This window comes from Pseudochaenichthys georgianus, chromosome 7, assembly GCF_902827115.2.
Source record: "Pseudochaenichthys georgianus chromosome 7, fPseGeo1.2, whole genome shotgun sequence".
In the NCBI taxonomy this organism is placed as follows: domain Eukaryota; kingdom Metazoa; phylum Chordata; class Actinopteri; order Perciformes; family Channichthyidae; genus Pseudochaenichthys; species Pseudochaenichthys georgianus.
This window is the reverse complement of record NC_047509.1, coordinates 43,526,935-43,545,291: the sequence shown is the minus strand read 5'-3', so window position 1 is coordinate 43,545,291 and position 18,357 is coordinate 43,526,935. Positions and strand designations below refer to the sequence as shown.

At 41.7% G+C, this 18,357-nt stretch overlaps 1 protein-coding gene across 1 annotated transcript in view; it reads right to left on the bottom strand.

Moving 5' to 3' along the window:
- The window catches only part of LOC117449127 (fatty acyl-CoA reductase 1-like), a 57,955-nt gene extending 54,707 nt beyond the window's left edge, over positions 1-3,248 (bottom strand). The window contains exon 1 of the mRNA XM_034086537.2: positions 3,122-3,248. Within this exon, the coding sequence (XP_033942428.1) occupies positions 3,122-3,228 (107 nt within the window). The 5' untranslated portion in view covers positions 3,229-3,248. The remainder of the gene's footprint in view (positions 1-3,121) is intronic.
- Between the last annotated feature and the right edge of the window lie 15,109 nt (positions 3,249-18,357).

Below are 18,357 nucleotides of genomic sequence, written 5' to 3'. Positions count from 1 at the left end.
AGAAGAAATACATTTAAAAGGGGATTTAAGAAAACGTCAAAAATTCGAGAAAATACCCTTAGACTCCAGAGGGTTAAAGCATATCAGCAAGGACTAAGAGGTACGTTCTCATTTGGTTTCCATGGTATCAAACTGGAGGATCTGTAATCTTAAGCCTGAGCCGGGACCTGCCTTGGCCTTCATCCACTGTATCCTCCATTAGCTGTCTCTGAAGAGCTACTGCATCTCTCAGGCAGTCAGACAGGCAGCACTTGATCCCTGATGCAACATATTCACTTTAAATAATTAATCTGACGGATTAGAATGCTTAAATTGAGCACATGTGGCTGAGATTAAACGGCCTGCAGAAAGAGTCTCACAAGAGCAATCCTTTCCGAAGAGCGTGAATACCCAACGACAAGCAAAGGGCAAGAAATGTGACATTTCCTTAAATCTCTACATCAAAACTAAATGTAGAGCAGGGAGATGCAAACCATTTGAATAAGTATCCATTTGCGATGTCATCTAACACAGAAAAAAAGATGTACTAGCAGAAAACATTAGAAATTCAAATTTCAAAATTCACAATGTCAGACCATGGCGATGGATGTATTCTCCAGGAACACCGAGAACACGATTCCAGTAAGAAATGCCAGCTGCCTGCTTATAGTGAAGTCACAATGCACCATCTCTGGTATGGGCATGTCTTCCAGGTCAAACCACACACACAAGTCAAACAGTACAAGAGGAATGTCATGGGACACCAACAGTAGCAACAACTGGAGTCTGAGTACTGAGACCTCAGAGAAGAGACTCAAATCTGTTTTGTGTGTGGATCTGACAGTGGAGAAATTAACCCCTGAGGGTTTAACAATTATTTGTAGGCAGGAAAAAGCTTCTTAAATCTCTTACACTTTACAATAAATCAGAAATATATGTGTAACATGTTAAATAGAATACATATATATATATATATATATATATATTCCTATTTAACTATTAATTTAGCACCTAAACCGGATGATGGCACCATTTCCCCCCCAGAACTGGCCGTGTATTGCTGCAACATACATCACGCACTCATCTGCTCACCTGATGGAGTTGTTACATTAAGTATGAGACCCCCCCCCCCCCCCAACACTGTAACAGATTACTGTGAAGCTCGGCAGCACATCCAAAGAAAGACCGTCAGCAGCCTCGTCCTGAATGATCAGATAATGCTTACTCATAGGCGGCGCGTGAGGCTCAGGTTTGGCTAAATAACTTTCTATTACCTGACGCTGCCCGCCTCCGGCGTCTATAGAAAAGAGATCAACTCAGTGAAAGCACCGCCTGCTGACCAATCAGAGCTCAGTGTGCGGAGTTTAAATCTATCAAGTCATATTACAGGATAAAGGAAATACAGTTTAAACTGCCGTTGCAGAGAAGACACCGACGTGTCGCACTTATCATTCATATCACACTGATGTCACATCATCAATCAGATCATCGATCATATAATATCACAATATTTCCTTATCTGAGTCAGCTTCTCGAGCCGTATCTGGCCGTGCAACACTTACAGTGCCACATACTGTATGCAGAAGTATTATTTTAAGCAACACATTAAGTTGACGAAACACTCAACTCAAATGTAATTAAAGTCAGGTCCACTCGTGTCTTATGGGGCAGTATCATAAGACTGTTACGCTTTCAAACACTCGGTGGTTTATTTATTTTTTAACCAGTTGTTCTGTATTCACCTTGCAGGTGCAACTCTGTGGCTTGTATCCTGGATTATATGTGTAAATCATGGATGTTTAAAGTTCATATTTGTCTAATATTAGTTTACTTTTCATTAATGAAGTATGACTCTGCACTTGTCCCTGTTTGTGATTGGTCAAATGTTGCTAACCCCGCCCCTTTCACATGAACGCGCTCTCAGCTGGAGAGAGAAACCCTGGCTAGATTTACCGAGTTGATAACCAGTGTCGTAGGACCGCTCGTTTGTTAGGGTTAGTTAAGATAACTCAAACATATCCAGGGTCTGTTGAACTGGCTTCGTAGTACAGTTTACTGGTGGCTGCATAGCAGCGCTAATGTCAAAGACACAAACATTATATTATTATGTTACCAGGATGCAGTGACACACATATTTGGGAAGGCTTACGGCGGGTCCACACACATGGACATGAAAAAAATGTTGATACTGGGCGTGTCTGAAGCTTGGCGATTTTTTGCGAGCAACGCGACCAACAACCAATCACATGAATCTCCCACCACCGACATACAAAGCAATAGCAATGTTAAAACGAAGTAAACTGGATATAAACTCCCCAAACAGGCGAACACCTACCAGTATCACCCACTGTCTCTGCCACCTCCCTCCGGTTTGTATCCCGGTAAATAGTTCTGGTCGTAAAGAACCGGGTGATTTGCTACCGTAATTTCTCGTTTGGAATATGAGGAAATGAACTGCGGTCTGGCTCTCCCAGCTTGCACGCGGTTTGATTGGCTAGCGCTTGTACTGGCGGGATTTGCATAAACGGGATTTGATTGGCTGATGCCAGCTTCGAAAGCATCGGGAGCATCAAAAGTTGAACATTGCTCAACTTGTGATGCTCACGATGCTTCCAAAGCCATGCTCCGCTCCCCACAATGCAGTTCGGCGAAGAATCAAAATCTTCTACGTCACCCCATTCAAGTGAATGGGCATAGCTTTGAAAGATTGTTTTCATGCCTGTGTGTGGACGGGGCGTTAGCCTTCCCTAGCCTACAGTACCCGCCGCCCCTGTGCTTACTGTGTTGCCACAGACGTCCTCCCTTCATTTAGAGCTTAAACTAACTACAGAGGAAACGACAGGGTGGAAAAAGGAGAACCATAGAACATTAAGATTGTTGTTTAACATTTGAGCCCCATGTAGGCTGGGGGGTCACGACTGACTTTATTAGTGACAGTGAAATGTGAGTAAACGGTATTACCCACAAAGAGTAACTTTTTCCTTCTATCTGCGTATATCTGCGACCAACACCCCTCCCTCCCTCCCTCCTCCGCATCTCTTCATACACCCGTCACACACTGGAGCCTAGCGGCAGTTAGCTTTAGCTGGGGCGGCTGCTCAGTGACTGCGGATCGTGAACATTGATTGAGGGGGGTACGTACCCAAAATGTGATGTTTCCCGGTTCTGGAAGTTGTGAGTTTCTGTGCGGCGGAGCGGCGTGAGAAGAGACAGAGGAGCTGAGCAGGAAGAGAGCCAGGGCGGAACCATCAGCCTGCCGACGTGACGTCAGCAGGACGGCGGCCCCCGGCACAGATAGGGTGAAAAAGAGGCACCACTCCTCCGTATTCTATGGAAGCCCATATCAGCCAAAGAAAATAAAGAAATTATCCTGTAAATCATAATTATGATTTACTATCTTTTTATTATGACATACTATCTCATTATGACTTTCTATCTAAAACGAATGAGAAATGTTAAAGTTAATTTCATTCCAAATAATGAGATAGTAAATTATAATCTTGAATTACAGGATTTTTTTATTTTCTGTGGCAGAAATTGGCTGCCATAGTATTTCACTTCTTCACTTCTTAATAAAAATGATTCAGGTTGACTAAAACTCACTGTGTCCACAGAACAGGTGGGCAATGTTCAGGGACTGTTCACTATTGCTAATGAACCCAAATTGTCCTTGAGGGCAATTGGGCAGTAGTATCAGTGACGTGCACAGACATTTATAGGGGCAGGTGCTCAAGAGAAAAAAAAAGGGCACCTTCTGAGTCGTCGTGGCGGTCTGGCGGTCGCCCGCGTGCGAAGCGTGCGTGTGCCAAAATTGTGTGCGAAAATTTGCCGGATAATGTCGGATTTTGTTAGTTTATTTTCGGTTTTTGGTTACTCCTTCCATCTCTCCCTCGTTTTGGTCAGAAAGCACTGTTTCTGAACATGGTGCTGCTCTGGACTCTGACATTTCTGCTTCATCTGTGTCTGACTCAGAGATATTTTCTATGGATTTGTCTCCCTCATCTTAGATGGACTATTGCAGGACAGCAGGGGACTGCTTCCCTGAGCCTGCTGTAGCTGCCTAGAATACAAACAATATAGAATATGATGTTTATTTCAATTATTTGGGTAAGGCAATGCAATGCATGACAACATTAAGACTCACCAGACTTTAACTGTCATGGCCAAAATTCAACACCCTACCACTAGTTGTTGTTTTTTTGTCATTTGGCAAGTAGCTTCATGTCTGATGTAGTATCACCAAAGCACTTAGTGTGGTTACAATAAATGGTGGGCCTCTCAATAAAATTATAGTATTATTTATTATTATTACTACTATTATTATCACAGTTCAAATCTGAGCATGAAAGGGAAAGGGCTCTAGACAAACAGTTTGTCCCTTAACATGACTCTGGCCTTTCTTCTTCATCTTCATCATTGATGATGGGTAAGGGTTCATCAGGCACATCTGCATCCTCATCTTCCTTGCTGGTAGGCTCAGGCTGCTTTACCCAGGAGAGCAGAGAGCTGCTTCCCCCGGCTGCTTGCTGGAGCTCTCTTTGTTTTTCTTTTCTTATCCTGTCTCTTCTTGGCATTATTCTACAAGTGGTAAATGCAAATGAGCTAAATCAATGTACTGCTCTGCTGTGCATGATAATTAAGGGTTAATCTCCTAGAAACATTTAACAGCAGCATTAATGTAAACCTATAAGGTTACTAGGCTACTACTTATATTGTACTTTTTGAGGCATTTTTACTTTACTTGAGTATTTCCCATTTTCAATACATTTACTACTCCACTACATCTCAGATGCAAATATTCTACTTTTACTCCACTACAATTATTTGAAAACTTTAGTTAGTTACTATGTAGATTTTGATTAAGATTATTACAAAACATACATTTAATCACTTCAGCCCTAGCATAATGACGCATTGTGAGCGTAGATCTGCTATTTTCAAAAGTGCACAACGAGACTAAATGGATGGATGCAAGAAAAGAAGTGAAGTTATAGTTTAGTTTGGCATCTGATTTAGGGGACTAAACAATACACTCGTTGTATTTGTTACCTGGTGGTTACTTACTTGGTCGTCACTAGGCAACCTGATCTCACCAGAATGCGTGACTCCACCACGACTCCTTAACACCACAATGCGTGGTGGAGTCACGAACTTTGTTACATTTGCGTGTCGGCACCACGCAAACAACCCCAATGTAAAGTGAATGAGGCTCCTTTGTCGTGGTGCACACACGCATTTCTACAACGTGCATTGTGTGTAATGCAACTGTTAATTTTATTAAATTAGTTAGTCTTTAAGGAAGGCCAGAGCTTCAGCTGTGTCAAATAGATTATTCCCTTTAGTTAACGTTATTTAAAAGATAATGATCATGTCTTGTATTACGAGCGTCCATTCCCATTGGATAACGGAGAATTTTACACCCGGAAGTAAGTAGCCTATTCTCCTTACTGTCGATTGATTTTACAGTGATATCTGCACTACTCATCGACTAAAAAACACCAAATTGTCCTTGTTAATTACACAACATTGATTGGTTTGAATTGTGTGCAATGCTTTTGTATTTTCCCCCTTCGATTCGGAGAAACAAATATTTTTTCGGAGTTTTTGGACGGCAGAAGACACTACACTACCCAGAATCCTCAGCTATCGTTTGGGACTACACCATGAACCCTGTGATCAGCCCTCAAGCTCTTTGATTGGTTGACCTCCAACTGCATTCCATATGAAAAAAAACGTTTCGTAAAAGAGAAAATCATACTTTATTCAGCAGTGCTTGCTTTACTCTTTGATAGTCATCACATGAATGCATTGTAATAAATGGTTTGGCTGCATTAAATATTACACATCTGTCTTAGTTCTTTATTTATCTACAGAGATCGGGCATCAGAATACACCGGAAACTATTCTTTTACCGTTCTGTTTTAATTTCACAATAAAGTTAGTAGTAATATTTTGTTTTGATATTATTGTTTTTTATTAACTACTAGACGACTGGGTCATGTTAAGACCATCTTTTTTTGGTTGCTATGGGTTTTTTCCATCGCTTTTGTGTTACAAATATCAAAACAATAACAAAATAATATTCGTCGTAAACTAAACCGGAAACAGCAGTATATTTTATTTTGTTAACACTGTAAACTTGACAGCCTTTTAACCTATGCTTTTAACCAAGCGGCAAACTCTGGGGAAGAGCCGGCAAGCCAATACGGAAGTGCCACACACTGCAGTTCATATATTGGCCGATAGGCGATGGCTGCAGAAAGGAGCAATTTCCATAGACCCCCATGTTAAAATGCCCAACTTTACAGCGGAAAAAAACATGTTTCTCTCCCTGGCTCCATACATTTTATTATCGATATAGTTAGATTCCACCTTCATGATTATGGATCTGTGAGTGAATTGTTTTCTAACGCGACCCTTTTATTTATATTAGGTCTTAAAGTTTGTGCATACATTAGGGCGTGGTCACTTTGATTGACAGATACGTGCCTCACTGTCAGCTAACAGCAACTTGTCCACTCTGCTAGGCTACAACCATAGAGGCTACAACGTTAGTTAGTCATAGTACTTGACCCTTTAGCTTTAGCCGTGTTCGTGGTGATATACCAGACAATTAAGATGTCGTGCTGTGCGCTTGAATGTACTAACAGAACTTCCAAGAAGTCTACTCACAGCTTTTTTCGGTGAGTAAAATGATAATATTATACATGTTAACCACGTTAGCAGGTGTTTGTGTGCTTGTTAGCTTAGCTTGTTATGTAGCTAGCTAAGGATGTAACCCTTTATGCATGTGTATATATATATATATATATACAGTTTAGTTTATGATTCAGCCTTGGGTAAGACTTTTATAGTCTATGGCTATGACGCCCATAATGCTAAATGGGAGCAAATGTTAAAAGGGGACCCAATTATCCCAGTGGTGGCCGCCGGAGTCCGCCGCCGAAGCTAACCGGAGCCAGCGGCGGAGCCCGGCGTTATAACTGGAGATCAAGGAATGCAGCGAAACGCGGACTTGGTTCGCCTGCAGCCCGCTATAGTATTAGCTAAAGAAATGATGTTGAACAAGGCTTATTAAGCTGAACATCGCCACAATTGTTCTGCTATGTATCGGTACTTATTTTTATTTTATTAACGTGTGAATGACAAGCATTAAGAATAACAACAAATAGCTATTTATCTTGCATATTGTCTCGTTTGATTATGAATGTAACGTTTATATAGTGGAACTACACTGTTTTATCAAAACCAAAGTGCCACGCAGTAACTTGGTAGGCCCATGCATGTATTTCAGCAGGAAATGTGCAACCTAGATTACATTTACCAACACAGACTATATAGAAATATTTGTAAAAGTTGGTCATGCGTTACTAAGTGAATATGGCATTAACCCTCCTGTTGTCTTTGGGTCGGTTTTCATGTATTTTTGAATAAAGGTTTCCTTTCGGTGATCCAGACAGGCTGGACCAGTGGGTGCTGAACATCCGGAGGAATACATGGACCCCCAACGTTTCTTCTCGCCTGTGCAGTGCACACTTTGAGTGTCATCCCTTCAGCACGGACTCATGGGTACAGATCCTTTTTTTAAAACAAAATAACTTGGTTCCATTTGTGAGTGTAAATTGTTGTTACTAATTAAATACATGTTATACATTATACAATGCTAAATAATTGTTATGGCACAGCTTGCACATCAGTGATGAGTAATGTTCTTTTTATTAAAGGCCAAATTAAGATTTTGCCAGTTAAGTAAAGAAAAATAGTCTTTTATGCAAAGACTCTTTATCATAGATAGAGAATTGCCATTTCCCCCACATACTCTATGTTAAAAACAGATGATTATATTACCTTTTTTTTACATTATTTTAATAGCAACATTCATTCATCTGTTGTCATCTTATAACTTATTTATCTTAACAGCTATCACTGTAAAAAAAAAATGATTTAATTTAATTTTACTATACAATATTTATCTTTACATTCTGTTCTTGCATATGTCTTATTATATTTACGTGTATATAGATTTCTGCCTGCACTAATTTATTATTCTTAATTTAATTTTGAATTTCTTTTATTGTTTTATGTCTTATATAACTGTTGCATTGTTGGAGGAGCTCGGGACAGATGATTTTCATTGCCATTCCCACACTGTAGCCTAAGTGCTATGACATAAATCCTTTGAATCTGAATCTTGGAAACACGTAATTGTTGAATGGATTAACTGCATAGTTAACACGTTGGCCCTCTATTGTCTTTTATAATGCACTCTTACATTTAAAACAACATTATTCAAAAGAAAGTTGAATATCTACAGACCTCAAAAAGTTATTTTATGTGTTTTTGTTTATTATTTTTATTAGGGAAGGAGATGCCTGAAAAACACTGCAGTGCCCACCATTTTCTATTTCACCAATGGCAAAGAACAACAGCCTGGAAGGAGAAGCAGGGTGAGTAGCAATGACGAGGTAAGTGACACTCCTAGTTCGACTGTTAATAGCAATGAGGAGGTTGCAGATGTCGACCATGGTAGTGGTGAAAACAGTCTTGCTGCTGATCAGAGCAATATCATTATGATACAAGGCATGCCTGAAGAAGCCTTTGTTGTTCCACATGTGGAGCATAATGACATTCCAACAGTCAATGCTTGTGAGGAGGGTGTTGGTTTGGGCAGCAGCAGCCAACAAACAAAACAAATTGGAAAACAGGCAGACTCCGCCTCTGTTCACTCTTACACTTGGGCTTTAAACTAAGACGGGTCATACTGAATAGTTTGTGCACACATTTCTAACATGTGATCTTTCTTTCATGTAGGACGCTTGAGGGAAGTTGCAACGCCTCGGCCAATGGGATGTCTTCTCCACGTGAAAGAGATTGAAGGCATCATTTATAACTTGAGACAATTTTCCAAAAGGTATGACTTGTATTGGCTTAGATAGTAATGGATTACATCGAACACGAATCAAGATCGTATAGAAAAAAATGAAAGTGTAATCCTTAGTTACATAGGAAGAGATGTAATCGGATTAGTTTTACTTTTTTTAATAATAGGGAAACTCAGGATTACAATCTTATTCAAAACCTAAAAAGAGCAGATAGTGGTTGTTGTAAAATGATCAAATGGTACCTCTTCTCTGGAAGCCGTACTGTTCTGGAGGATAATACTTTAATTGTGAATCCGACACCTACTGCCTGAATCTGCTTTATGGTATTATATTATACATTTTAAGTAAAAAAATCATATTCATATTTCTTCTCTCCTGTGTTTATTTGCATTACATTTGATATTGAAGTAATCCAAAACAAAAATAAAGTTATCAGGTTACATTACTTTTATATCTTGATACTCACATGAAGTTACTGGTTGTGTTTTTGGCAAGTAGCCCTCCCAAGCCTGTGCATAAGTTATATCATTTTAATTACTGATACAGTTGTTGCACATCTTTAATTTATTTTGTAGTGTACTTAAAGGGATAGTGGAAATTGAACCCCAAATAGTTTCGTTTTAACTTATATACAAGCATAATTACGTACCAAAACAATCACACCTGATTAAAAAAATATAATAATTGCCTTACGCATGTTAGAAGCACTTTATTGCAGCTTCCCCGAACTTTTTTAGAAACGAAATGATCGAGTCAGCCAAACCGGAAGTGAGGAAAACTCAGGAAGACGAAACAATAACAAACCATGGCGTCTATGCAGAATGAACGTGGAAGGGCAAATATACCAGACAAAGAAGAAGGATTGTACGAGGTATCCAGTGATGATAGCGAGTCAGAAACATCCTCTCGGCTTTCCTGCGAAAATGTAGTTTTAGGAACTGAATCTGAATCCGGTTCAGTAAGCGACGATGGTGAGAATATTGAGCCAGACGATGGACCATTACGTCCTTATTTGTTCGAGCCCGAGGTGATGGAGTTAGTTCACGGCATGGGCAATGGCGAGGATGAGCAGCCATGTTAACAGTGTTATGGCTACAGATGTTATATCTAACTCAACATTAGCCATGACAGTCTGGGCTTAGCAAGGGCCTTAGAATACATACTATAAAGGCCAAATCCAAAAACAGTGATACTGACATTTTAGCAGTTCACAGTCTTTGGAGGTGGTCTTTCAGGCAATTGGCTAGTGACTTTACAAAAAATATCATTTCCCCAAGGGGTGAAATGAACTCCATCTCGCAAAAACAGCCCAGGACTGTCATGTCTAATGTTGGAGTGGTCAACAATGGCACCATTTAGGCTATGAACAAAAGTAGCCATAACACTGTTAACAAACTTCCGGGCCTTGTCCATTTTGACAGGATTTGCACCAGCCCTCCACCGGCGCCTCTGGTTCATCTGGGAGAGCATGATCTTCATGCCAGGGTGCCGATGGTGAAGCTGGTGCAGGTCCTCCTTCATCTGGTTCAGCAACTGAACACTGGGCACATCTCCCAAGTCATTGCCGCCACAGTGGATGAGGAGGACATCCGGGATTGCTCTTCCTCGCAGGGAGTAGGAAAAGAAAGGGAGGACACCTCTCCAGCGCAGTTCACCCCAACCGAACCAGCACACCCTCAGGTCGAGGCCAAGGTTGCTGCCGATGGTCTCTGTAGCTCTCTGGGCTCCATGCCGGACATAGCTGTCTCCGATTATCCATACAGTCACTATGGGAGGAAAATAAATGAGAGCAACAAATGCTTCAGATCATGAGGAATATCAAATCAATTATAAAGGGTTTCTCATTTTGTTCCTTTGACAATAACATGCAAAATAACTATGAAATCACACCTGTATGGTTAAAAGTAACAAGAGAGCAAAACCTCAAAAAACAGATTAACAGCACACAGTTTATATATATATATTTATATACTGTGTGCTGTTTATCTACAATTGTGCACACATGTATATGTATAGTATGTTTGTGTGTAATGTCAACCATCTGAAGTCATGTAAAGTAAGCCAGGACCATCAACTTACAGGTTGTGCAGTTTGGCGTGGAGGAGGTTGCCATCTTCATTTTTCTTAATGCTGAAAGAAATAAAAATGGTTTAATCAATATAAAAGCACCTTTCTTTTTCTACAGTCATATTTCATTAATCACATTTAATTCATGCAACACTGGCCATATCTCTGCTAGTTTACAAAGTTTAGTTACAAATGACATTTATATTTGAAAAACGGTGAAGCACTTAAAAAACAATTGTATAGTGTAGGTTCAAGAACATTTGATTTTTTTTTTTGATTTTGATATACTTTATTAATCCCCATGGGGAAATTGTTTCTCTGCATTTGACCCATCCTAGTGTTAGGAGCAGTGGGCAGCCATTTTTGAACAGCGCCCGGGGAGCAGTGTCGGGAACGGTGCCTTGCTCAGGGACACCTCGGTAGCACTTGGTCTTGCCGGGACTTGAACTGGTGACCTTCCAATTGCCAAGCCAAGTCCCTATCGACTTCGCCACCAGCGCCCCATTTAAATCAAAAGAACAAGTTTTGTAAAGTTACAGGGTATCTTACCTTCAGAATATGCCGGGAACGAGGAGCAGTGACCTCAAGCTGGGTTGTTAGCATAGGTTGTTAGCTTAATACTGAATAGAGCATGTTAGCTTAGCTTCTTAGCCTGAGCTAGGTCTGGAACGTCACGCTCGGTGGCAGCAGTTCCGCCCTGTCCAACCTCGGCTCCGCCTCAGCACCGCCTCTTTGCCCTTATTTGGAGCAGGCGGGAGAAGGCGGGAGTTAGACTCTGACGTCGCTGTCGAGCCGTTAGTGGCCGACTCCGCCTACTAAGGGCTTCACGGCAACTCTGCAGAATCCTATGGGTGACGTCACGGACCCTACGTCCATTTATATATACAGTCTATGGTCGTAATCTAAGGTGCTTAAACAATCAACCTATTTGGTCGTTTTTTGTAGGAGGACAGGCTGCAAAATATATTTTAAACACTGGAGAGCTTGGCAAAACACACAAGACAAAAGGGGACGTAGGAAGGGGGGGGGTGCTGAGGGGGCTGCAGCACCCCCATCTGTTGGCGGAGAGTTGTAACTGCAAAGCCAAAAAGTTCAGTAAACAAATCAATAAAAAAGTTTTATTTTCAGTTAGCATTTTAGTGTAAGCATTCTATAAAACATGGTTGTTTTTTTAAATGGTTGATGTATAGAAAATATCATTAATAAGTAAAAGACTACTATTACTGTTGGTCAATTCAACCTCCTCAACCGTGATTTTTCGTGCCCAACGTTTTTATTATGATATTTTCTGTCTACAGAAAACGACGTTGCCCCCCGTCCAGCAGCTAACAACAACTCAGTTGCCCTTGGTGAAGAGCCTTGCCAGCCCAAGGACTTTACATTCCCTGCCAGGTGGTTTGGAAAGGAAACATTCACCCAATCCTTCAATTCAGGCTGGTTTAAACAGTGGACATGGCTTCACTATATAAAATAAAATGATAATGCGGTGTGCTTCTTCTGTTGCTCTAAAATAGAAAATAAGCTCGTCAGTGCAGACAAGATCAGGGGCCTCATTTATAACGCCGTGCGTAGGATTCACGTGGGAAGGTTGCTTACGTAGTAGAAATAAAAAAAATAGGTACAGGAATTTTACGACATTTTCCGATTTACAAAACATTGCGTACCGGCGAGGAAAGTGCTCCAAAGGGGCCTTCGTGTGGCGGTGCACCTTGGCACGCTGACAAGCCACGTACTCACCGGCCCAAGTCCTCACGTCCTTCTTCAGCCCATGCCAGACGAACTTCGCGGCCACCAAGCGCACCGAAGGCTTAACGCCGGGGTGTGACAGTCCGTGCACAGCCTCGAACACAGAGCGCCTCCAGCTGGTGGGAACGACTGGCCGCGATAGGCCTGTGGAGACGTCACACAGGAGGGTAACGCCCGCGTCACCGAACACCACGTCCTCCAAGCGCAGCCCCGCGCCCTCCACCTTCAGAGCCTGGACGCCGGGATCTGTGACCTGGTCCGCCGCCATGCGAGTATAGTCCAGGCCCAACTGGACGGCACCAATGACGACTCTGGAGAGGCAATCAGCAACCAGGTTCGACTTGCCAGCCACGTGCTTAATGTCCGTAGTGAACGGACACTACCGCTGCTGATGTGCCGACCAAGCTCTGCCACTTTTGACATGGTGAAGGTGAGCGGCTTGTGGTCAACAAACACCATAAATTCACGGCCTTCCAGCATATTATATCACTGTTAGGTCAGACCAGGCAGATAATAAGACCTGCGATGCCAATCCTAATGCTCAGCTCAGGTGCCTCATTTATAAAGCCTTGCGTAGAATTTACGTGGGAATCAATCAATCAATCAATCAATCAATCAATCAATCAATCAATCAATCAATGTTTATTTATATAGCCCAATATCACAAATGTTACATTTGTCTCAGTGGTCTTCACAGTGTGAACTAAGCCTATATCAGCAAAACTAGGGGCTGAATCTAATCAGCCCTAACTATAAGCTTTATCAAAAAGGAAGGTCTTAAGCGCACTCTTAAAAACGGATAGGGTGTCTGCCGCCCGAACACAAACTGGAAGCTGATTCCACAAATGTGGAGCTTGATAAGAAAAGGCTCTGGCTCCCATTGTACTTTTAAAGATTCTAGGAACAACCAACAACCCTGCATTCTTGGAACGCAATGCCCTAGTAGGACAGTAGGGTATAATGAGTTCTTTAAGGTAAGATGGCGCCTGCCCATTAAGGGCTTTGTAGGCGAGAAGAAGAATTTTAAATTCTATCCTGTGTTCTATAGGGAAGGTTGCTTACGTAGGACAAAGCAAATAAATACGCAGAGACATTTTCCGATTCATAAAAGACTGCGTACCGGTGTAGGTAACATATGTGTTCGGGGTCCGTTCAAGCCCCCAGGAAGTGCGCCGGACTCAGATGAAAATATTCGTGGTGGCCAAACGGCGGTACTACACTTTTTTCCATTGACTTACATGGGGAAAGAGTGGTCTGTAAATCGTTGGATAATTTTTTTTAAACTAAATAAACTACCCAGTATGAACACTTGGATAGCCCTTGTTAAAAACATTCGTTCCTCAAGTTGTAAAAATGTTCTAATAACGTTATTCTGAGAGTTATTTCCCTCTGCATTATGAACGTGCATCTAACCCACGGGACCGCGCCTCCCGGCACTTTCATGTTACGTGTTCAGTACTACATGCGTTTATCTTTACCCATGGATGCACAATAAGAACGGACCCATATCGTCTTACTGCCATCCCACAGAGCTGTAATAATGGATATATTGCACTTGTTTGCTGTAATTCATCATTTGTAAAATATTATACTACATGGGCTGTATGATTACATCTTGTACCGTAAATGTTGTATTAAATAAAGTTAATATTACCGACGTTAGATTAAGGTCCCTGTAGGTTCTTATTGCACTAAGAAGCTTATTGCACTGTATATATATATATTAGGGCTGTCAAGTTAACGCGTTAATAACGCATTAACGCAAAAAATAATTAACGCCACTAATTATTTTAACGCGATTAACGCATGTGTATTTTTTTTCCTCGGCCGCCCCGTAGTTTCAGAGCGCATCGAGTTTAAAATACCATCTACAAGCTGATGCTGACAGCCCCGCTCCTGCTGCCCGCTTGTGGCAGACCACACTTCCACGCTCACCGGCAGGCACCGACTGGCTATTGGGAGGACCGGGAGGGTGTGTGTATGTGTGGCCCGAGCGAGTGAGAGAGAGACCTTACGTGCATTGTTGTTGTTAGCATCTGGTGTTAGCTAGCTGCGCTAATGGATATAAGGAGCTGTTTAAATGAAAACAGAGGAGCGACATTTCGCCACAACTGCGCCGAGCACTTGACATTATGCAGGAAGCATACAGCGGGACATTGTACGAAAAGTCAGCACACTCAGCACGGATAGTGCATGCAACATGATTGCAGCGTCCAGGCAGCTCCCGTTCGAGCATATGCCTTGAGTTGCACATAGCTCCAACGATCCATCACTCACACACACACACACACACACACACACACACACACACGCACGCACGCACGCACGCACGCGCGCACACACACACACACACACACACACACACACACACCATTTGTATTGTATGAGAGAGGTTCCAGGTTGAATTGAGGCGAATATTTGTAATGTTCAGAGGTTGTTATGTTTAATATTCATGAGAATATTTGTCATTGTTCAAATGATAATAAACATTAGCATAAAGCATATTTGTCCACTCATATGTTGATAAGAGTATTACAAACTTGAAAAATATTCCTCTAAAGTACATTTAGAACAGATACAAAATGTGCGATTAATCGCGATTAACTATGGACAATCATGCGATTAATCGCGATTAAATATTTTAATCGACTGACAGCCCTAATATATATATATATATATATATATACACAGTGCAATAATTATTTCATGCTAAATGAAGCTCTGTTGCTTGGATATCACTAGATCCTGTTATAGAAGTACATAACGATTGATGTGTACATTAGCATAATTACTAGCTAGCCGCTAGCTGCTAACTGCCGCCTCGTTAATATCAAATCCATCATAATAACCAACCATTACCATGCTGTCATGAACGCGCGGTGCTGTTACGTGTACGCAAATTGACATGCTTGATGTGAACGAGCATTTTGGTTAAAGTTGCGCATGCGCTATGAGCGCACATACGGGGACTTCTCAGGCATGCCGGGTAATCTGTGACGTTTCACTCTCTCAAAAGTTGGGCCATTTTATCATCATGCGCCAATGAGCAACTCTCATAGGAATGAATGAGGCCCCGCCTCCCACGCTGTATCCAGTTCTTATTATACATCCATGGGTCCATTACGCCTACCAATGACGTCACGCATTGACTGTACGGCAACCCAAGAGGACATTTTACACGGCCAAATTCCGAATGTATTGAAACTCCAGACTCAACGTAATCGCTTGAGCCTCTTCGGGGGGTGCTAACATTTAAACATACACTTCATTCTTTACTTTGTCTGAATATTCTGCCCGCGCGGGGGCACACTGCTTCAACACATGTATTTCGGTGTATTCACGGCATTCATTTTGTTATTCTACAGTATTGTTGTTTTATAGTTATTTGTTAATGTAACCCAATTTGTGTTCTTTGAAATTGAAAAGGATATCGCATTGTGTGTGTTACTTTCGTTGCAGTTGTATATGTCTTAAGTGTAATTTGGCTTGTCTTCCTATTTATGGACATGCTTTTATTTTTGAAGGAGAGGTAGCGCTGTTGACAGGAAGTTGTTGTTGCTATGGAAACAACGTGACGGAGATTAACGGAGAAAAGTAATATCTACATATAAAGACGGAGAAAGTAAACAATAACGTTTATGGTTAAGTGTTAGCACCCACCGAAGAGGCACAAGCTCTTACGTTGATATTGGAGATTTCAATAAATTCAATTTGAAAACATTGCTGTCGTTTCCTGAATGATAACAGGTCGCTTAAGGTTGTGACCCGTTATCCCCGGTATACCCTAGTCAGCGCCCCTAGTTACACCAATCAGCGTGTGATTACCGTACAGCCAATCACAATGCGTGACGTCATTGGTAAGCGACGGACCCCGAACACATATGGTAGTGCGAACACATATGGTACTGACACCGGCACATGACTTGCGTACGGCAATTCCTACGCCTGTTTCCCTTTATAAATCACAATCGACTCGAAATGCGGTGCAGCTTTTGCGGGCTTCACGTAACGCCCATATTTGCCTATAAATAGTCAAAGAAACGCCCATTCATTCATTAATTTTGACTGACAGCATGAAGAAGATCGCAGGAAATGACGACAGAGCAGCTAAAAAAGACATCTCACACCGTGTCAGATTTTGGTTATTTTGGGGAGGTCGAGATAAATCATATTGTTTGGTGGATGCAGTTTGAACCAGAGTAGCAGCATGGAGGTCGGATCGTCACCAAAATAAATGAATAAGTGGTCCGAAAAAGGTTAATGACAACAAAAAATACACATAGCCTTCCTCAGGCAGTGTGTTTGTACCGGGGACAGGAGACCCCCCCTTGATGATAAACTGTAAGAAATGATCGGGGAATCCCTCCGGAGTGGAGTCATGACGACTGGATCTGAATTATTTGTTTGTATTTGGTGGTTTGTGTCCCAGCTGTCGATCAGCAACTATATATCCATAATCCACTAGTTAAAGGAAATACAACTAATGTGTTGTGTTATATTAGCTGTTCAATTTACCACATGGGTGTTCTTAGTTTCCATACCTCCTGTGTTTTAGGAGCGACTTATCAAGGCGGCGAACGGCATAAAACACGATTAAACCCCGGGCGCTGTTCAAATGGCAGCCCACTGCTAGGATGGGTCAAATGCAGAGAAACAATTTCCCCACGGGGATTAATAAAGTATATCAAATCAAAAATCAAATCAAACATGATAGGCTATATAAAACCATGCTCGTATCTACAACCTAGAAATGCAAAATGGCATCAGTTTAAAGTAATTCTGTCCTCCTGCTTACCGCATCATTTAGAATACATTTCTTAAAGGCCCTGTCACACTGTCCCGAAATTGACACCCGATGGACACACGAATATGGAATTGTGAATTTCGCACGAAGATGGCCCCGAGGCCATCTTCGTGTGTGGTTCGGACCACACACGAAGGCAACATTTACATTACATTTAAGACATACAACTGCAATGAAAGTACCAAAAACAATTATGTTACAGTACTATGATACTGTACTGATATATTCAGACTTTGTTCTTTACTTTATATGTAGAAAATATTACGTTTTCTCCGTAATGTTGTTTCCATAACAACAACAATTTCCTGTCAACTGTCCTTCAAAATAATATATGATATCCTTTTTAGTTTCACAGAACACAAATTGGGTTATTTACATAATATATTTACATGATTTTGTTGTGCAATAAAACAACCAGATGGACACACGATAAAGGAAATGTTCAAATTCGGCTGTGATCGTAGCAACATCGGGCCGTTCGTGAGGGCATCTTAAGCCTTCGTATAACCGCCGGCGGAGTTTCTCAGGCTCCGGCAGCAACTTCGTGAGCGGAGGCAAAATCTTTGGCATGCCAAAAAATTGCCGAAGGACCTTGCGAAGGTTCATTTTCGTGTTGAATTCGTGTGTCAATTTTGCCCTTCGTAAGGCCATCGTGAGGGCATCTTGTTATCCTCGGTGCCATCGGGCATTCGCCCCGATCAGAGTGAATGTGAATGCACCGATGATAACACGAAGATGACACGATTTGACAAGATGCCCTCACGAGTGCCTTACGAAGTTGCCGCTCACGAAGTTGCTGCCGGAGCCTGAGAAACTCCACCGGCGATCAAACGATGGCTAAGATGCCCTCACGAATGGCCCGATGTTGCTACGATCACA